At 34.0% G+C, this 22844-nt stretch overlaps 1 protein-coding gene across 1 annotated transcript in view; it reads right to left on the bottom strand.

Annotated features, from left to right (window-relative positions):
• The window catches only part of LRRIQ1 (leucine rich repeats and IQ motif containing 1), a 192074-nt gene that overhangs the window by 97128 nt on the left and 72102 nt on the right, over positions 1 to 22844 (bottom strand). Inside the window, 3 exon segments of the mRNA XM_078074184.1 lie at positions 6291 to 6501; positions 8731 to 9174; positions 11388 to 11567. Of these exon segments, the coding sequence (XP_077930310.1) occupies positions 6291 to 6501; positions 8731 to 9174; positions 11388 to 11567 (835 nt within the window).

Raw genomic sequence — 22844 nt, 5'->3', positions numbered from 1 at the left:
TTAGTAATAATATTGGTATTGTTATTACAGAAAAAATATATATTGAGAAGTGGAATATATAAGACAATAGCCAGATCATATACAACAATAGAAGTCACTCACAACCTCTGCAGCAACCAACCTAGAAAGCTAAACCACAACCTCGGCAACAATTAGCCAAGAATGGTCAAGACTTGGTCAATCAATGACTGTCAGCCTCCTTATTTTTGTCCCTACTTCTAACTCAGGACCAACCAGAAATAGGCAAATATGCTTCCCAACTAATCACAGAATACGCCCTACTTCTAGCTGCCCGCTTTCTACCTTCCCCATACCAAAAACCTCCAATTAGACTATATCTGGAGACCTCTCTCCCTCTCTCTCTCTCTTTTTCCACTCTAAAAATTTCCTACTCTCCTCCCTGCCTTTGAGCTTATGCCAAAGGCAAGTGATGGTGGCTGACTCCCTTGCTATAGCACTCTCTGAATAAATAGCTTAGTTTGTTTATTTTCTCATTTGTATAGTCCTTGTTTATTTCCACTATGTATGTGCATGTAAACACAGGCACAGACACACAGAGACACACACATACACACAGAAGGGGAAGAGAAAAGGAGAAAAAAAAAGATGTTAATGTCATTTATTGGAACCAGAACTTTCCATAGAAGAAAAGAGATGTAAATATAAAATCAAATAAGTAAAAATCCTATAGTCCTAAACTGAATTTTAAAATATCAGTATGAACCCAAGGGTAAATTTTTTCTTAAAAATATGTATTTGTAAGCTCATCACTACAGTGAAAAAATTTTAAAAACAATCACCATACCAATAGCAACAACACTCCTAAAATCCTAATGCATTCCTAAAACCCAGACTGGCCTCTAAATATTCCCACTAAAGGAATCAAAGATCTTCAGAGCAATGACGGTTTAGGCCTGGGGCAAAATGTATACAAAATGAACCTGAAACATCATGGCACATTAAAAAGCAAGGGAAATTTTAAAAACCAATGAATTGTGTCACAAAAGCTTAACTTGAAGCTAACTTGGCCAAACAAGGGATAATTTGAGCATCAATAAGAATGAAACTGCAATGGAATTAAATACATCATATATAAAAATTCATGTGTACATTATGATAGAACATATTATGGTGACCTCTGAAGGATGCTAGGAAAGCTCATTAATCTTAAAATTGGTAAAATGGCATCAAGCATTTAACCTACCTTTCCAGAATGAGCTGTACCTCAAGGTAACTAAATAGTTAAACTAAGTTTCTCTTTACTGACATATTTTAGTTAATAAATGAAGAAATTATATGTAGAGTATCAATATTTTACAAACTGTTAATACACGAATTGATGTAGGCAATGATTATCAATGGTCACTAGTATTCTGAAAAGAGAAGCGACTAGACATTATGTACCTCCTCACTGTAATACATACCACCACTTATGAAGTATTCTTGATAAAAAACTAAACCCAAATCATATGAAATTTTAGAACCTACTGTCAGCTTACAGAAAACAAGGGAGCAAGAAATATGTAAGTGATACCATGGGTATGCATCTGGCAAAATTCAGAAAGTAGAAAACTATAGAAGACCTGGTTTCCTTAAAAAATAAATTGCGAGGAAAAAAGAGAGGGGTTACTATATATTTACAAGACTTAACATTTATTTTTTTTTTTTAAGATTTTTATTTATTTATTTAACAGAGATAGAGAGAGAGCACAAGTAGGAAGAGTGGCAGGCAGAGGGAGAAGGAGAAGCAGGCTCTCTGCCGAGCAGGGAGCCCGATGCGGGGCTCAATCCCAGGACCTTGGGATCATGACCTGAGCCGAAGGCAGACACTTAACGACTGAGCCACCCAGGTGCCCCAAGACTTAACATTTAAACTGAAGGCAAAGTAATGACCTTATTTATATTTTGATCAAGAAAAATCTGTAAACAAACATTTATAAAACAGTAGAGAAATTTGAATATTGATATTTGGTGATATTGAAGAATAATTTTCAATTTTTAGGTTAGTAATGTATTATAGTTATACTTAAAACAATAGGTCTTATAGAAATTCATACTGAAATATTTATAAAAGAAATGATATCTGGGATTTATTTCAAAAAATCTGGTGATGAGTAGGGAGACGTGGGTTGGTTATAAAGAGTTGGTTATAGAAGATATCAAGGTGATGTGCAGACCTAGGGAAAAGAGGGTCTAAAGGGAACACTTTAATCCAGGCCTTCAACAAGAATTGGCTTGCTGGGGTTCACAATGGATCCAGCTCCACTCATCAGGGATAGGGCTTCTACAAAGCTCTAGAATGCAATACAAAATGTGTGTCTTTCTGGTGTGACATATATGGATACTTCCCTCCTGAATCTGCAATAGGGTCAAGAATTCAAGTTCCAGCCATCTCTATTCAGTTTATGAGAAATAATGGTAATATACAATATGTTCAGATACTTCTTCTAGCTTATTTGTTTCTGTCAAGGTTTCAACTTTTCCCCAGTAATCCATCTACAATTAATTCATCTTTCTCACACATTCAAATTAATTCCCTGGCCAGGCAATCTGGCATCTTTTCTTCCTCCAACTACTATCAACTCCCACATCCAGAACATACCAATATATTTGTTCCCTGTTAAAATCCTTCACACATTTCCAGCCATGTTTGTCCTATATTTTCCAGTTGTTATGGTAGTCCAGTTTCACTGCAACTTCTTATTATTCCAGTAATATGAAATTCTAGGTTCTTTTATTTCTACCATCCTTTATATATAATTCTGTATCAAGAAATATTTATTGAATGAACAAATAGGGCGCCTGGGTGGCTCAGTTGGTTAAGCAACTGCCTTTGGCTCAGGTCATGATCCTGGAGTCCCAGGATCGAGTCCCGCATCGGGCTCCCTGCTCAGCAGGGAGTCTGCTTCTCCCTCTGACCCTCCACCCTCTCATGCTCTCTCTCTATCATTCTCTCTCTCTCAATAAATAAATAAAAATCTTATTGAATGAACAAATAAAGGGAAACACTAAATTTTTGGTTACTATCTTCAATTCAGGCACAGTACCATGAATTTCCACAGACCTTATTTTATGTACTTATTTAGCTTATATTATGTATATTCCACTATATTTAAATATAAGAGAATTCTATTCTCTTACATATTTACAATGAACCCTATCTATGTCTCAAGGTGTATCCTACATCCTTTATATTAGTTGGGGTAAGCTAAGTACAATAACAAAAATATCCAAAAAGGTATAATATCTCAAAAAACAATAGCTTATTTCTTAATCACCTAACAAACACTGAGAGGCTGAAAAAGACAAGGGGGCAGCACTTTAACATAAAGCGATTCAGGTATCCAGACTTCGCCGACTCTATAATCCCAACAGACAGCTTCCAATGATGCCTCAGAAACTGTCTTCATTTCAACCCACCAGAAAAGATAAAGAGTATGAAGGAATGTCTGTGGCACGTTTAATGAGCCAGATATGGAAGTGGTGCATGTATCTTTCATTCATATTGTATTGACTGGGACTCAGAAAAGGGGCCATGTTAAAGTGCAAGGGAAGGTGGGATATCTAGCCAGGCTGTATGCTTGGAAGAAGAGGAGAATGTGAGGTTTGGTGAGCAGAGAGCAGTATCTATGACATCCACCATAAAATTTCCATTTTGCTCCTTCTAAAGCCCAGGCTCTTTCGATTATATCATGCTCTGCTGTCCAGGATGATCAGGCAGTCTAGAATTCATACTTTAATATGAATGGTTTAAGAAACTAGATGATTGTACTCAGGAGACAAGAAAATGAAACTGAGATGACTTCAATAATTTTAAGTACCACATTGTACAACAAAAGAGACTCCTTCTAAGTCGCAGAGAAAGGCTGGATTATGCTTACTTTTGTTACAGATACACAGAAGCTCAACAAAAGAACAGTCGGCAGAGATATTAATCACTGAACTAGACTGTTTCACAAAGTAGTGAACTTCTCTTTATTGAACAGAATGAAGCAAAAGTTTAATATCCACGTACCATCAGCGCTGAAAAAAGTATAACAACTGATAACAGTAGGGAGTTTGGTCTGCATGATATATTCATTCTTCATGTAGCAGAATAATATTTTGAGATAGTAACTGGGGTTCCTTCTTTTCTTCAGAGTTTGCCTGAATCCATTGTCCTGCCCAGACTCCCACCACCATTCAGGCATCAGTAACACCTTTGCCTATGCATTGCCTTTAGGAGTACAGTTCAGACGAATTAAGTCAACTGAAATACTCAGTCTAATTCTAATATTCATTAGAACCACAGCAAAGATAATTTTGAAAACTATGGTTTTATCTATTTTTTTTTAAAGATTTTATTTATTTGACAGAGAGAGACACAGCAAGAGAGGGAACACAAGCAGGGGGAGAGGGAGAGGGAGAAGCAGGCTTCCCGCTGAGCAGGGAGCCCGATGTGGGACTCGATCCCAGGACCCTGGGATCACGACCTGAGCCGAAGGCAGACGCTTAACGACTGAGCCACCCAGGCGCCCCGGAAAACTATGGCTTTAATAGTGAAAGCCAGCAACTTAATTTTCAGGCTATTCTTCCAGTTGCATATGCCAATGCCTTGGAGGCGTCTATGACTCCTCACTCTCTCTCATGTAGCACATCCCCATGAACTGGTATCAGCAGCTCTTCCTTCAAAGGATGTATGCCTCAAAACAAACCAACATATATTCTGGAATGTGATTTTCTTACCACTTCTACTGCAACACTCTGATCCTTGCTACCATTATCCCTTGTCTGAATTACTGTAATAGCTCCTAAATGATTTTTCTGCTTCTACTCCTGCCTTCCTACAATATAATCACAACATAAAGTAAACTTGATCATGTGAGTCCACTGCTCAGATTCCTGTAATATCTTCCCATGTCATTCAGAGTAAAAGCCAAAGTCTTTACCATGACTTATGATTTGTGTCACCCTTCTCCCCTCTATCACTGTCCAGTCATACTGGCTTCTTGCTGCTCTTTAAACACTGCAGTTTGCTCCTAAATCAGATATTCCACGGTCTGGAATGTTCTTCCCTGACATCCAATGGCTTAATCTCTCACTGTAATGTCTCCTTTTCTGGTCTTCCATCTCCATCATATCTGAAATGAAAAACTTTCCCTTGATACTCCTAACCTTTTCCTACTTTATTTTTCCTTTTAAGACTTATCACTATCTAACATACTTATTTACTAACTGCTCATTCCAATAGAATATAAGCTAGTAAGATTTTTCTATCAAGAAATATTTATTGAATGAATGAATAAAGGGAAACACTAAATTTTTGGTTACTATCTTGCAATTCAGGCACAGTACCATGAATTTCCATAGACCTTATTTTATGTACTTACTTAGTTTATATTATATTTATGTATTTATTTAGTTCTGCCTCTTCCATCAGTATGTAAATTCCATGAGGGCAGAGAACTTGTATGGTTTGTTTAGAGTTATGGTTCCTGAGCCCAGAACAGTGCTTGACAAATAGTAGGTTCTAAAAAATATTTGACAAATAAATAAATAAAAGGATGAACGTGATGTTGGAACTTCATTTCAAAATCTGATCTTGGTGAGGGTGAATCATGTCTATTCACTACTCGCTTTCTGAATTTTTAATTTGAATTAAAATTTAAAAAATTTTTAATTTTTTAATTTGAACATGTATTTGAAGGCCTTTAACAATTATTTTAGTAGATTTTTAAACACATTTCTAAAAAGAGCTATAGATTAGGCCAAGTAAGAGTTGTTATGGCTAATCAAATGTTAGCAGATGTGGCAAATGACATATCTGGGCAGAAGCTTTAAATATGATTGTGTGGGGCGCCTGGGTGGCTCAGTCGTTAAGCGTCTGCCTTCAGCTCAGGTCATGATCCTGGGGTCCTGGGATCGAGCCCCGCATCGGGCTCCCTGCTCAGCGGGAAGCCTGCTTCTCCCTCTGCCACTCCCCCTGCTTGTGTTCCCTCTCTCACTGTGTCTCTCTCTGTCAAATAAATAAATAAAATCTTAAAAATAAATAAATTAAATAAATAAATAAATAAGATTGTGTGATCTCATGATTGATCGTGAGACTAGTATTTCTAAATTATAGACTACTCCTTCAGCCTAGATACTAAGCACAGGCACAGCCAATCTGCAGCCTACATATCACCTGAGTAAGAAATAAATCCAGTAGTTTAAATCACTAAGATTTGGCAGTTGTCTGTTATACAGAATAACCCAGTGAAAGATGAGAAATACATCTCTCAGGACTATTTCACCAAAAGATTAAAACTAACCTGAATAAGAATAGCAGCCTTCTCCCTCTGTTCTTGGATATTCACAGTGTTTTCTCTTTTTTCTTTCTTTAAAACAGTTTTATTCTTGATGCAGTAATTTGGCTGGGATATCAGGGGTCCTATTGCAGTAGTATGTAGCCTTGAGGGGAAATGAATATGTCTGCGCACGATGTAACCACGCCAGTATGCCTGGATTACCATAGCTGCCATACTATTAAGAAGAGAAAAGAAAACATGTTTAGTATCCATAAAAACACAGTTGTAGGTGAGAGGTCCTCTAAACTATTTTTGTAAACATGAAATATGTAAGGTATTATTTAAAAATAAGAACTTTTTGGCTTAACTATAGGCACATAAGTAAAAATGGGATGGAAAACCTTCAAATCTGAAGGAGAGAAATGGGTCAGTAACTTAGAGAAAAGAAGCATTCTTATCTGAAGATGAAGGGATGACAAGAAGAATCTGAATAAACAGGACTTGCTAAATTTACCCTAGTTTACTGTGCTTAGCTCATACTCTTTGCCCTAACTGTATTTTCCACGACCTTCTACTTTTCATCAAACCTAATATAAAAGTGCTCAGGTTTAACTATTTCTACAGGTCTTAATTTCTTTATGAAGACTCCCATGTCATGTAAAACTTATATTAAATACATTTCTTTTTTCTGTTTTATTTTTTATTATTATGTTCAATTAGCCAGCATATAGTACATTTCTATGCTTTTCTCTTATTAATCTACCTTTTGTTACAGGGATTCCAGCTGAGAACTTAGAAGGATAGAAATAAAAGCTATTTTTCCTCCCCTACAGAGCAAAAGCAATTGATTAAATAAATTAATGAATTATAAATTAGGAAGTGTTAGAGCCACTTTCAATACATTTAAAAAAATTTTTGCATTAGGGAAGACATATAAGTTTCAGCATATCAAACTTTTTAACATAACTTTCAGAAAAGAAATCACCATTAATACTGACAACTTCTAAAAGAATAAAGACTAGGAAAAACAAGATTAGCTACTGTGATACTCTGCATTCTGCCCTATTCAGCATCTGTTATTACAGGAGAAGCTGAATTTAACCATTTTTAATTTTGTTGGCTTGACACTGAGGCCAAAAGTAAAAAAAGAAAAAAAAAAGTTGACAAGCCTAAGTAAAAAGTAATCTTTGCTGGTTCAATAAAAAATTAAAGCCATTAGCTTTTTATTTTTTTTAAAGATTTATTTATTTTATTTTAGAGAGAGAAAGAGGGCATGCGAGCAGGAAGAGGGTCAGAGGGAGAGTTATAAAGGGAGAATCTTCCAGTAGACTCCCCACTAAGCAGGGAGCCAGGCCTATGCAGGGCTAGATCCCAGGACCCCGAGATCGAGATCATGACCTGAGCCAAAGTCAGGAGTCAGATGCTCAACTAACTGAGCTAGCCAGGCGCCAGCCATTAGCTTTTTAAAAGTATTTCATAGTTACCAAACCATAAAACAGACTCTTAACTATAGAGAACAAACTGAAGGTTGCTAGAGGGGAGGTGGGCAGGGGGATGGGTTAAATGGGTGATGGGGATATAGGAGGGTATTGTTGTGATGAGAACCAGGTAATGTATGGAAGTGTTGAATCACTGTATTATATACCTGAAACTAATATTACACTGTATGTTAACTAACTGGAATTTAAATAAAAGTTGAAAGAAAAAAAAAATAAAAGTATTTAATAGTTGGAAGGGTTTTATGTGATTAATCTTGAAGAATATTGCCACACTTTATCAGTTGTTATGCCAAAGAAAATTATAGCACATGCATTCAAATCCTTGCATAGATGCTTATTAAGTGAATCAATAAGCAAATAAATGGCACATGAAAGGTATGTTTTAAAAAAATGAAATTACCTGATTATTCAGTGTTTTCTTTATATTATTTTTAGAATAGCAAAGTGTTTTATTTCTTCTTAAAAATTCATTTTAATTGTTTAAAGATTAAAAATCAATGGGGCACCTGGGTGGCTCAGTCAGTTAAGTGTCTGTCTTCGGCTCAGGTCATAATCCCGGGGTCCTGGGATCGAGCCCATATCAGGATCCCTGCTCAGGGGGGAGTCTGCTTCTCTCTCTCCCTTCTCCCCACCCCCACTCGTGCTCTCTCTCGCTATCTCCCTCAAATAAATAAATAAAATCTTTTTAAAAAAAGAAGGCAGGAAACATAATTTTACATGTACTCATTTTTAAATAAAATACTAGTCAATTTTAAATCAGAGCCTGCTAAAATTCAATAAAATTAATCTGTACTATAATTAATAATTTGTACACACATCATAAAAACATAATTAAGGGAATTACTATGAAATACAAAAGTGATTTAAATCCTTTACCAAATTATCATTTGGTAACATTACCTAAGACTATCCATAAAAAATAAAAGATATACAAATGTAAAAGAAAAATTTTCTATAAATCTTACATTTTGTTACGATGTTCAGTATTTTGGCAATTCCACAGCAGAGAGCTTGTCATTACTGTTTCCATGAATGGGATTCTTTTGATGGGGATACTGTTTGATTTGCTATCTTCTCTCTTCTGGCCTACTATTTCTTCCTGATTTCTTCCTTCCATATCTTCACATAAGGAGTTGGTTAATGTGGAATGACTAGAGTCAGAGTTCATCCATTTCTCAGAGGTATCTGGTGAGTCCAGTTTATATTTGTTTGCACAAGAGTGAACTCTATTTTGCAGTATGCTATCACTATTTGTAGGGGCCAAATGATTTTGCTGGGCTTCAGATTCTTCAATCTGGGTGATACTTACATTCCCATGTTCATGTGAATATCGGTATTCATTACTAAGTGTCATTAATTTCTTAAAATAATGGCAGAGATTTTCTGCAGCATCCAAGGTGACAAAATTTCTAAACAAACAATGAAGACATTTAATAAGAATTATATCAGCAAATATTAAAATTTGTAGAGGTTTTGGAAATTTCCCTTGTGTGGTTGACATGAAAATTAAGCTTTACTACAACATTCATTAAAACCTTATTTCTGGTTGTTTATATAAAAATTTATCTCATTTCTAACAAAATTTGAAAATATTTGTTTGGCTAATTTAGATCAGTCAATCCAGACAAAATGTCTGGAAGTTTTAGAACCATTTTTAATCTAGGTATTTTTGGTACAACTGAATGAGAAAAATCCATGCTTTTACTACCATAAACATGAGAAATCATGGCCGCCTAAATTTGGAGAAGTTATTTATGAAACAAAGTTAAAAGTACTTTCTACATTGACTCTTGCCATGCAAAATATTTGTATTGGACTTTTAAACAAAGAACTTATATTATGGGAAAGTTTTTATTCCCATTTTTCTTTGGAAAAATAATCCATTGCAAAGAGAATTCAAATACTTGAAGGCATAAATGATTGTGATCCTTTTGAACAACTGCTGAATTTCTATCTTATTAAGGTTATGGCTTATGTAATTAATTAGACTTTCTGCTTGCCAGATTTGGGGATCTCAGTAGCAAATGTAAAGGACTTTGCACCTGTATGAGCCTTTTTCTTGGCTACATTTTATTTATCTTTCCTTATTTGTTTTATTTTTAAAAATTTACTTATTTCAAATGTATATTTTCTGACTGTATTTAATATATAGCCACAAGCTGCCTTATTTTTTTTCTGAAACATGCAGGATATAAATAAATATAAATATAAAATAAATATAAAATATAAATAAAAATAAATATATATTTTATAAAATACATAAAATATAAATTTTAACCATACCATACAAAATGAAAGTTATATTTCCTAAACTGTAGAGATAAACAGTCCTGTGTTCACAAAAGTAATATTAGACATTAGCATAGGCTCCTCCTATGTGTTTTCGATATTTTGTATTTCATTCATTTTGGTGGTTAATAATGCACAAAAGGCTCAATTTGATATTGGAATATTAAGTGTGTATGACTGGTGTTGAATTCACCACCATTTATTATTAATATAAAATATAGTCTATTTTCCATGATCAATGCCAAAATGAAACACACTGCAATGACAAGAGATTATACAAAGTTATTGAGAAATCTACGTTTCAACATGAGGGATATCAGGGTCACCTTTACACAAAAAATTCTACATTATCACACATATACAAAGAGATATAAGTTCAGTTTTTCACAAAGATTTGTAAATAATCTTAGTATTTGTTAAAAGCAAACATTGATTATCTATAACAACTGGAATTATTTTTAAAGCTGTAAGATTTGTTTTTAAACTGAATAGACTACATTAAAAAAAACATTTAAATAGAAAACAAATCTTATATAGATGAGCATGTATGAATATGCGAAGAGCAATATTAAGGATTATAATTTAATGATTAAGTTTAGGTATTTGGAAGCACATATTATAGTTATAATTCAGTTATAATGAAGAGTCACCATAAGTGAAATATGAAATTGCTTTCCTTTTTCATTTGTGTTTTCTGGAGCAATGCAAATTAGAAAATACAGTTACAGAAAGATCAATTATAATTCATTCATACTAACACACTCCTAACTTGGGATGGGGAATGGGAAGTTCTCTTTCTTTTACATCTGATTAGGTCTCTACTCTTAGCTTCTGTTCCTCTGAATATGTGCATGTGTTGACTGCTTTTCTCTACTGTGCTCTCCTAATATTTAATATATAAATGTGATACATGTACAATATATCTTAATATATAATAAATGCTATAATTATTATAAAACTTGCCTTGCTCCATTGTAACTGTTTATCTAATTTTCTCTTATGTTAATCTGTGAATTAAGGATAATGTGTAATACTTAGCTTATTTGTGTGTCTTGCCTACAATAATTGTCAAATTTTTGACTGATTAATTGAATGACTGACTGAATGAATGTTTGATTCTTGTCTTGAACCTATCCTCATGATTTCACTTATTTTATCTAACACTTTAGCATTTAAATTATATTTTAAATTATGTTTTTAAGGGAGAATATCCCTAAAACACACAGCCCTAATCCAAAAAAAGTATCACTGTATTAATCAAAGTATTTTTAAATTATATACATAGATTGAATTATTTCTTTAAATTATGACAAGGGGAAGTGAACAGTCTTACCCTTTTCCAGTAATATAGCTTTCAATTAGTGAGTTGAATCCTTGAATCTGAGACTGACAAAGTACCACAAAACGTCCTAATTCTGGTTCATAGTATTCTTCAGTGTGCCGTTCTGAATAAGAGTTTAGCATTTCGCCATTGAGGATTCTTAGAGCTGGTAACACTTTAAGTAGAGAATGCCTATTGAAAGCAGGAAAAAATTTAATAATCTTGAAAAGGAGAGTTTATATTTAAAATAACCATATACCTATTACTTAAACAATACAAGCACAGAGTATATCTCAGAAAATGCTATTGACTTTGTACAGAAAATCATACTGTTAAATTTCCTAAAAAATTTTATGGTATCATGTCATGTACAAAGTTAGGTTTTAGAGACTTGACAAAAAATTTAACCATTTTCTTCTATAACACAAATGGGAAATTTAAGCAGCTGGAAACTTGGGCTGGGAGTAAATGAAAGGCTACACTATATAAAGAATAATACCAGATACACTCTTTTAAAAAGAAGATAATATAATAATCCTACTGAAATTTGATGTTTATTTCAGAAGTAGAGATAAATTCCGATTGTTTCTCTTGGTAAAACATACTTCAGAATAGGACTAAAACAAGACCAGTAAGAGATCACCCTGTTTATCACGATCTGAAAAATATAAACTTATATTTCTTCCTGAATCTTGCTAAAGATTATAATAATAAAAATCTTGGAGGTATGAGCAAAAGTCTGTCAATTTAAAGGCCTAATTCTGTGAAAAACCAAGTCAGATAGCAAGAGCTGTCCACCAAACCTAGCCATTTATAAGTACTTGCCAAACCTTTCACAGGGATACTGTGGGCCTCTTTTACAAGGCCACTAATGATCACAGGGGTAAAATGGACTTCTTAAATGAATAAAACCTCTTAGTTAAAAACTAACATTTCCTATGAGGAAAAGTACAAACTGATGAAAGATATCAAAGAAGTAAATAAATGGAAAGGTGTCCAATGAAGATATCTTCAGAGATTATAAGTTCAATATTGTCAAGAAATCAATTCTTCTCAACTTGATCTATAGACTCAATGCAATCCCACTAAAAATACCAGTAAGGTAATTTTGTGTATATCAACAGACTGATCCTAAAGTTTATTAAAAGAGGCAAAAAAAAAAAAAAAAAAAAAAAAGCCAGAATAGCCAATTCTATATTGAAAAAAAGAACAAAGTGGGAAGACTAACACTTTGACTTCAAGACTTACAATGAAGCCACAGTAATCAAGACAGTATGGTATTGACAAAAGAATAGACAAATATATCAGTGGAACAGAAGAGAGAGCCCAGAAGTAGATCCCCATAAATAGAATCAACTAATCTTTGACAAAAAAGCAAAGGCAATACAATGCAGCACAGATAAATGATGCTGGGGCAATTAGACATCTACATGCAAAAAAAAAAAAAAAAAGGAATCTAGACACAGACTTTGTACTCTTCACAAAATCTAACTCAAAATGGGTCACAGACCTAAATGCAAAATGCAAAACTATAAAACTCCCAGAAGATAACACAGGAGAAAATCTAGATGATACTGGGTGTAATGATGACTTTTTAGATATAATACCTAAGACACAATTCATGAAAGAAATAATTGATAAGCTGGATTTCATTAAACTTAAAAACTTCTGCTCTGGGAAAGACAAAGTCAAGAGAATGTGAAGACAAGCAACATACTGGGAAAAAATATCTGATAAAAGGTTGTTATCCAAAAATATAAAAAGAAATTTTAAAACTCAACAATGAGAGGGGCGCCTGGGTGGCTCAGTTGGTTAAACATCTGCCTTCAACTCAGGTCATGATCTCAGGGACCTGGGATCAAGCCCCACGTCAGGCTCTCTGCTCACCAGGAGTCTGCTTCTCCCTCTCCCTCTGTGTGTTCTCTCTCCCTCTCTCTCTCTCTCTCTCAAATAAATAAATAAAATTTTTAAAAACCCAATAAGAGAATAAACATACCAATTAAAAAATGGGCCAAAAACCTTGACACCTCACCAAAGAAGATATACAGATGGCAAGTAAGCATATGAAAGATGTTTAACATCATTTGTCATTAGAGAATTGTAAATTAAAACAAGATAATAAATAAAATAAAATAATAAGATACTATTATCTACCTATTAGAACATCCAATCCAAAATGCTGACACCACCAAATGCTGGTGAAGATGTGAAGAAACAGAAACTCTCATTCACTGCTGGTGGAAATGCAGAACCAGTGTAGTTACTTTGGAAGCCAGTTTGGTGGTTTCTTACAAAAGTAAACATATTTTTACTATAATACAGCAATGTGCTCCTTGGATTTACCCAAATTAATTAAAAACTATGTCTGCACCAAAATCTCCACACAGACATTTATTGCTTTATTTGCAATTTCAAAACCCAGAAACAATCAAGATGTCCTGCAGTAGGTAAAAGGATAAATAAACTGTTACATCCATACAAAGGAATATTATTTAGCACTAAAAAGAAATGAACTATCAAGCCATGAATAGACATGGAGGAATCTTAAATGCATATTACTAAGTGAAAGAAGACAATCTGATAGGGACACATGTTGTATAATTCCAACTATGTGAAATTCTTGAAAGAAGCAAAACTATGGAGACAGTAAAAAGATCAGTGGTTGCCAGGGATTAAGGTGGAGGGTGGGATGAACAGGCAAAGCACAGAGCATTTTTAGGGCAGTAAAACTATTCTATATAATACTACTACATAGTGGATACATGTCATTATACATTTGTCAAAACCCATAGAATACATGACACCAAGAGTAAACACTAATGGAAAGTATGGACTTCAGGTGATCATGATGTGTTGATGTAGGTTCATCAATTATAATAAATATACCAATTTGGTGCAGGATGTTGATAGTGGGGGAGGTTGTCCATGTGTGGGGACAGGGTGTATGTGGGTACTCTCTATATTTTTTGCTTAATTTTGCTAACTTGACCTTCTCTAAAAAATAAAGTTTTTTAGGGGTGCCTGGGTGGCTCAGTCAGTTAAGTGTCTGCCTTCAGCTTGGGTCGTGATCCCAGGGTCCTGGGATCAAGCTCTGTAGTTCAAGGACAAGATCCCCTGCTCAGCAGGGATCCTGCTTCTCCCTCTTCTGTTGCCTGCTACTCCCCCTACTTGTGCTCCCTCTCTCTCTCTCTGTGTCAAATAAATAAATAAAATCTTTAAAAAAACAGTTTTTTAATTAAAAAGCAAAACAAAACAAACTTACAGTTCCTAAAAACTAAATGAAGGATGGCAAGATAAAATTACTAAAATGCTAAAATTTAAGAAGGAAAACCCCAGTCAGTTATTCCCTCTACCTAGATGGTATAGTCAGGGTGGACATATCCACTTATATAAACACAGTTGTAAAATATAATTTTATATATTTATAGAAATAATTTATATATAATTTACATTTTATATATTTATGTATAATTTATATATAAATGAAGGAAGTGGTCCATTAAGGCACAAATTCCAAAGGTCAACTAAAGTCATAACACATTGCTATGTATAGTTATGATCTTGATAGTGTTTAATAAAAGACAATCACAAGGAAGGTATCAATACATCTCCTTAAATTAAAGCAAAAAAAGAAAAGAAAAACACCAGTTTTTCATTTACTGGGGACACATGATTAATTTCCCACCCTCACCTCCCTTTACTCTCTGAGAAATAATACCTTTTCTTCTTACAGATATTTAAGTATGGAAAGAAGGAACACAAATAGATTTTGTTCTTCAAGATAATTATCAGATGTTTTACAATGTTAAAGAGTTTAAGCTAGTTAAGAAAACTTGGGTCCATCACTTCTCGGCCTTTTGACTAAGATCAAGTGAAAATTTGGGTCTATATATTTTGAACCTTTTTAAGGGTTTTTTTAAGGCTTGAAGCTACCAATATCTCTCTTATCATAAACTACCACACCTACCACAAAGGGTTAAATAATGGCATATATTATATATATTATATATATTTGATTCATTTTAAGATGTGGTTCAAAAGCAGAATGCTAATTAAGATAATAGCTATTCATCACAGAGGTAATGAAGTAATCAGAGGTAATCACACAGGTATAATATTAAATATAACATAAAATCTTTGACTGAAGCTATGACCAATGCAAGGAAAGGTTCATCTCTGAAATTGAAGCTAATAATAATTAAAATATAATGGAGAGATTAACTATCCATACTCTATCCTATCAAATTATTTATTACATTACTAATGAAGTTACATTGCATTCTAAATCTCCCTCAAAGTACCCAGTCAAGTTTTCTAAGACATGACTATAATGTCAAACTTATTTATAGCAATAAAATGCCAGGTATGAAGTAAAGATGAAGTAAAGATGCTTTTGAAATGTGATAATAAAGGGTATTAAAAATTAAAACTGTATAGGTGTTCGTAACAGCTTAAAAAAATGCTCTAATCCTATTAGTGATCTTATTTCCTTAGATCATATCTCCTAAAATACAGAAAAGCAAACATAAGCCTTCAATAACTTGATGGAACTAGTCCTAGACAATAACTAACAGTTTTAATTCTTTGTGTACCAAACAAATTTCTGTCTGATATCTTGGTCTCCAGAGTGGACCCAGCCAGCAGAAGGAATGAGGTATGCTAATAGCAGGCTTTGGTCTTTGAATAGGTCTATCTTACAAGGAAAATGAGATAAGGCAGATTTTCTTATTGTAAATTGGATTTCTTAAGAGTTAGGTAAAGCTAATTTGTTTATTTCTATTGTACAGTCATTTCTGGTTAAACAGTAACAGTAAGCTGTTAGACCTATAAAACTTTTCAACAGGATCCTGGACCTACAGTGATAGTGCAGATAAAGTAACACAAAGACCCTCTTGAACAGCCATCTTTTAGGTCTCATTTTGTCTAATTAAGGAGGTGTCAACAAAAGGAAGAAAATACTCATGCTGTTATCATGAGAGCCACAGGGTCTCAAACATCTATTTTTTGTCTTAGTCACTCTATAAATCCACTGGAATGGGAATTCAAGGCTAGATCCCTCTGTGTGTCTTCAACCCTGCAGGGCAGTGTCTCTGAAAAGGCTGCCCTTGAACTACTGTATTAGTAGTACATGGGATACTTTTTTAGATTCAGTTACGCCCAAAGACCTCCGTTGGTGGGTTCTGGGGAATTCGCATTTTTAAAATATAGCCTTTCTTATGTACCTTAAAGAATTAAGAACCACTGCGTTGGAAGGAAAATAGACTACAACGAGTTGTGCTAAAATCAGAGATGCTCAGGGCCCTGGGTGGCTCAGGTGGTTAAGGTTAAGCATCTGACTTGGTTTGGCTCAGGTCAGGTCATGGTCTGAGATTGAGCCCCACATCAGGCTCTGCACTCGGCAGGAATCTGCTTCCCCTCTGCCTTTCCCACTGTCCCCCCAACCCTTCCTTTCATGTGCATGTATGCGCATGTTTTCTCTCTCTCTCTCAAATAAATAAATAAATCTTAGAAAAAAAATAAATCAGAGATGCTCCAGGTTAAACTTAAAAGAAAAAAAAAACCTCTGAAGTTCTAATCATTCATAATTGTCTGAAATTTTCAAGAAAAATATAGCTTACTTGAAAACTTGTAGCATGCCCTATATGTCAGAGAATTTGCTAAAATAAGAGATATTGTGGGCCTGGACAGTTATATTCCAATGATCTGTTTACTGATTAACATTGCCATTGGTTTTGCGTAAATGATATGAAGGTTTCTTAGAAATGTATTCTTGTAACACTGAAGTTACAGAGTACATATCACATATACAGAGAAACAAGCTTTCTATTCAGAAATAATTGGTGACAAAATGAAGAGCTACTTTAACTAAATAACCTAATATAATCTTAGAAGTAAAAATATAAGAATTTGCTTTATCAGATTAATGGAAAGATCAATATTTTACTACCAGCAAGCATATTGTATTTAATACAACAACTGTTTATTCTCTGGACAGCTAAAATAATGAAAAATAAGTGAATCCAAAGGCAATACAGGACATTAGTTTGTTTCTAGATATTGCAAACGGCATTATGTGGAAGCTGTTTGGATGTTAACTAACCAGATCAGCAAGGGGAAAAATGATAATTTTGTCATCAAATACTATATTTTGGATATGGTTATTGATATAGATATTATGTACAATAATATAGCTACAGGAAATAATTATGGGGAATGTGGATCAACAGGGCTTGGATTTTCACACTGAAAATATTTGATATTATAATTCATCACCTTTATATATAAAAAAATGTTCCCAAACAGTTTGAGTCAGAATATTTGAAACTTCTTTGGATATAAAAATTTAGCTTGTTTGGATCTTCAAGACTATGACAATATCTTGAAATTTGTCATTTATATGATAAATATCAACATTAGATTTAGTGTTTTATGTTAAGCATTGTTTCTTATTTTTTTTAAGGAATAGTTCTCAGATCTGTATAAATTAGTAGTGCAATGGGTTGGCCTTAAGTTTAAATGCAGCCTTATAAGAGTCTATGATGAATATATTAGAAAGTGCTGTAACAAGTTGATTCATATTGGAAATGAAGTATAAGAATACTGTGAGATCTCAACATTAGTTTTTCCAGCTGGGCTCCTCCTAGCCAAGGGTTGAATCAATATTTCATTTAGTGAAAACTTCCTGGTGAATATTCTGTCACTTAAGAGACTCTATTCATCACTAATGAATAAAACACATTCCCAAAGGAGATTCCAAACTGAGTCTGTAGATTAAGTTTTAAAAAGAGATTTTTTTAGTACATCAGTTTTGTCCATGTTATCACTGGCCAGACATGAAAGTAAGAAGCCAATTGGGAAAATCTATAACTAATCCTTTTGTTGGTATCAAGGGGTTATGTAAAGTTCATTGGAACACACTGCTTAAAGTTTTACTTGATCCTTTCATTAACAAATCCATATTTTATAGATTACTAGATTTTAAACCCTTTAGATAACTGAATCTCTTCTTGAAATTATGAAAGCTGTATTAGGCCAACTGATCTAAGTGAAATTTGATAAGCGAAATTTTCAAGTTGGTATGAGTCTAGTCCAATAAAGTTCATTTAAACATAAAAATTATAATAGCTAAATAATTGTACATGTCTATAAGTACTACCTTTTTCTTTGAATATTGTTTCTAACTAAGTATTTTCTTTAAAACTGTAAAGTATCTATACTTAGTAAGTATAGTATATATTAGTACTGCACTAAGTATATATATATTGGGGGGTATAGTAGTAGTAAAATGTGAATATTTATCTTTATATATTTAAATAGATTTATTATCAATATATTTCACTATAAGCCTATTTGATTCAAAAAAGTAAGTATTTATTCTTCATGCAAAAAACATAAATAAATTCAAAGATTATTCAGGATATAGGTTTGTTTCTAGTTATTGCAACTGGCAACATGGCAGCTATTTAAATGGAAACTGATATCAAATCAGCAAGAGAATTCATGTCTTATTTGCCCAATGCCTAATAGGAAAACCATGGCCCCCAAAGAGCTTTTTCTGAATAATGGACACAACCACCTATTTTTGTTTGTCATCATAAATTTGGTCTATATAGCTACCAAGGAAAATAAAGATATTTACCTAAAAACAACACATCAGGGATTTTCATTATAAATAATATCACCCGCCAAGCAGAGCCTTTTGGACATAGTTACACCTACTTTTTGTATGGGAAGTTTCACTCTAAGGTTTCCTTTCTAAAAATGAGGACCCAAAGGGGCACCTGGGTAGTTTAGTTGGCTAAGCATCTGACTCGGTCAGCATCTGACTTGGCTAAGCGGTCAGCTCGGTCATGATCTCAGGGTCCTGGGATCGAGTCCCAAGTTGGGCTCGGTGCTCAGTGTGGAGTCTGCCTGACCCTCTCCCTCTGCTCCTTCCCCAGCTCGAGAGTTCTCTCTCTCTCTCTTGCTCTCACTCTCTCTCTCAAATAAATAAAATCTTAAAAAAATAAAATAATAAAAATAAATGAAAATGAGGAGGCCCAAACCTTGGGATTAGGGTTTTAAACCCCAATGTAAGAAAAGCACAGCCCCAAAACTTGAGCTAGTACATCCAGATGGGGATCTTCACTACTTCAATTCCAAATGAGAGAGTCCTTTTCCCAGCTGGCAAGAGGTCTAGAAACATATTTAGGGGGTCCTTTCATATATATACACAAATTCTTTAAATAGCTGCAATGTCTGATCTCCTTATAAGTTGATATTAACTAATAGTTGGTATTTCCTATAACAATTTGTCCTAAGATCAGTTTTTCAGGAAACATGAGGAACCTGACAAATATTATGGTTCCCTAAAAGTCTAAGAACTCCAGCTGTAGAACTGACACTGATAATTACTGCAAATCAATAATAAGATCAATTGTCAATTTATAGGTAATAACACTTTCAATCACTAAAGTAAAATTTTAAAAATTCAATAGAAAAATTAGAGGGCCTGAAACATGCATTTTTTTTCAAGCTTTTACACATTATAATGTAAAATTCTGTAATGTATTCCTTCAACAAATAATTTTGGTCATCTATGACATATATATACATATATATCATATATATACATATCCTATACACACACACACACATATATATATAGTCTATATAGTTACCTAGGAAAATAAAAATATCTATGTAAAAATAATCCATTAGATATTTTCATTATAAATAATATCACCTGCCAAGCAGAGCCTTTTAGACATAATTACTCTTCTTTGTGTATGGGAATTTTCACTCTAAGATCACTTTTCTAGTTCGAAACTAGAAGGATCTGTACAATAGTCTGGGACCACTTCCACTACTTAATTTTAGCCCTTTTTTAATGCCTGGACTCTCTAATAGCATTTAATTTGGCCACTTTCCCTAATCCCTTATCACTTTGCTGTTGAAAAAAAAATCTTTCCCAAACACTATTTTCCTTTTCATACAACTATTCAAAATTTCTCTATAGCTCATTAAAAATAATGGCTAACATCTGCCAACTGTGCTATATGCTAGGTACTACTATAAAATGCTTTTATGCAGCAACATATTTAGTCCTCACCAAGACTATTGGCGTACTCTGGTGCTCATGTTCTTCTCTACATTTTCTGGCCTCTTTTGCAGTTAGTTTGGCCTTATGACTGGCTACAGCCAGTAGAATATGAGAGAAGTGATCAATGCCACTTTTGAAAGCAGAGTGGTTAAATGTCAGTTGTTCTTTCTCTGTGGTCTCTTCCCCTAAATCTACTACCAGAATCTACTACCTAAAAAAGTCAGATTACATTGAAGTTGCATGACACAGAGCCACAAAAGGGAAGTATCCTGAGTTTCTGAGTCTGCTTAGATTAGACAGGCCGAACTCACATCAGACACAATATAGACAAAAAATAAGCTTCTATTGTACTAAACCACATAGATTTCTGGGTTCGTTGTTGTGTAGTACAACCTATATTACCTTAATGGATAAGTCCTGAGGGAGCTACTGTTATTATATCCATTCTATAGATGAAGACACTGAGATACAGCTAGATTAAGTAATTTGTGCAAGGCAAACAGCTAGAAAGTGATGGAACTAGACACGCACCTGAGCAGTTTACTCACAAGGCCTATACATATATCTAGTATGCTATAGGCTCTCCCCATGACCACTGGATAAAGGAGACTTTTTTATTCTAGCATACAAGGCCCTTTATAATCTGGCAGCAATATATCATATGCAACAGTAAAGCAAAGTATTTAAATTCCAGGCTTTAGAACTCTAATCCCTTCCCTGACAATTACATCACAACTGGGCAAATCACAAGGAATCCAAGCCTCAGTTAGTACCTCTGTAAAATCAGAATGATAATTACAGAACCCAACTCAGAGTTGCTGTGGAGTAATACGTATAGATAGCAGGTCATTCTCTGACCCACCGTAAATGCACACACTTGATTTCTTATTTCTTTCCAAAGGTATTTCCCACTCTTACCTACTTTACACCTGAATAGACCAGAGCCTAAACTTGCCTTTCACATTCCCTCCTCTTCATCAATATTTCCTCCATCAGAAGTGCTTTTTTTTTCCTTTTAACTTGATTTTAAATCTTATCAAACTTTTGAGATTTAACCCAAAGTTTGCCTCTTCAGTAAATGTATTTTTTTCCTGGTCACACTAAATTAAGGTGGGATTTCTAAAGCATATCGGTTGCCTACAATAGTCATCTGACACTGGTATTAGGTACTGAAATCTAAGAGTTAAAGAGCACAAACTGAAGCTGGATTGCATGGGTTTGAATTCTGGCTCTTCCACTAGTTAGCTGTGTAACCTTGGGCATGTTATTTAGCCTTTATATGACTCTGTTTCCCCACCTGTAAAATGGGGATACTAGCTAACTATTTTATTAGGCATATTGTAAATATTAAATGAGAACAATGCTGGGCACAAAGTAAACACTATGACAGTGTTTGCTATCACTATTAGTTTTCATGGCTATCATTCTTTGCATACATTTTTATCCCTACCAAGATTATAAACATGGTTTGAAATCATGGAGTGCATTGAATTTCCTTTATAGTGTCCAAATTTTGGGACATTGGCTAGATATAGTAGGCATACAATAAATATTTGGTGATTTAATAAGAGCCCACAGTGTGCTTAGCCTTGACATGGAAAATAGTAGATTTCTGAATGTTTACCATGTTCCAGGAATTGTGCCCAACAAAATATGTGTATTATCCCATTCAATTATCATAACTACCCCCATAAGATAGGTACTATTATTATCTTCATTTTACCATTGAGGATTCAGAGACATAGGAAAGTTGTTATCTGCCCAGGATCGCACAGTATGGGGCAGGAAAAGGATGTCCTTGTTTAAAAACACAGTGATTTCCACACTTTAGTGTGCATCAAATCATTCAAAGGGCTTACTGAAACACAGATTACTAAACATCATCCCCTAGTGTCTGATTAAATGAGTATGGACAGTGTCCAAGATTTTGCATTTCTAACAAGTGTTCAAGTGATGATGAAGTTGCTTGTCTAGGGATACACCTTTGAAAACCACTTCACTGTGTGATAGTCTTTCCTTTATACTACACAGCTTAAATTGCACCTGGAAACAGATGTTCCTAAGGTAGAAATTGACAAGTTCTATTCTAAAACATGTAAAAACATACCAGGTTTCCCTAAAAAATAGTGTAACTTTAGAAATTTATGTGGAAATTGAGCTTTAAAGAAAATAGAAAAACAGATTTTCTGGCAAAGATAATAACTCTTCTGTGATACACATGCTATCAACAAGTAGCAAATTACACAGGTGTTTAACTTGGTATAAAAATGCTATTTTCTTAATGAAAAACCAATAAACAAATTCAGAAAATCAATACTTGTGGAAAGAGAGCGTCAAAGGTTTGCAGTGGCATCAAAGAAGGGAGGGAAATAGACTACTTTCTATAC

This window comes from Halichoerus grypus, chromosome 6 (assembly GCF_964656455.1).
Source record: "Halichoerus grypus chromosome 6, mHalGry1.hap1.1, whole genome shotgun sequence".
Taxonomy (NCBI): Eukaryota; Metazoa; Chordata; class Mammalia; order Carnivora; family Phocidae; genus Halichoerus; species Halichoerus grypus.
The sequence above is the reverse complement of the archived record's forward strand: the minus strand, read 5'-3'. Positions and strand labels throughout refer to the sequence as shown.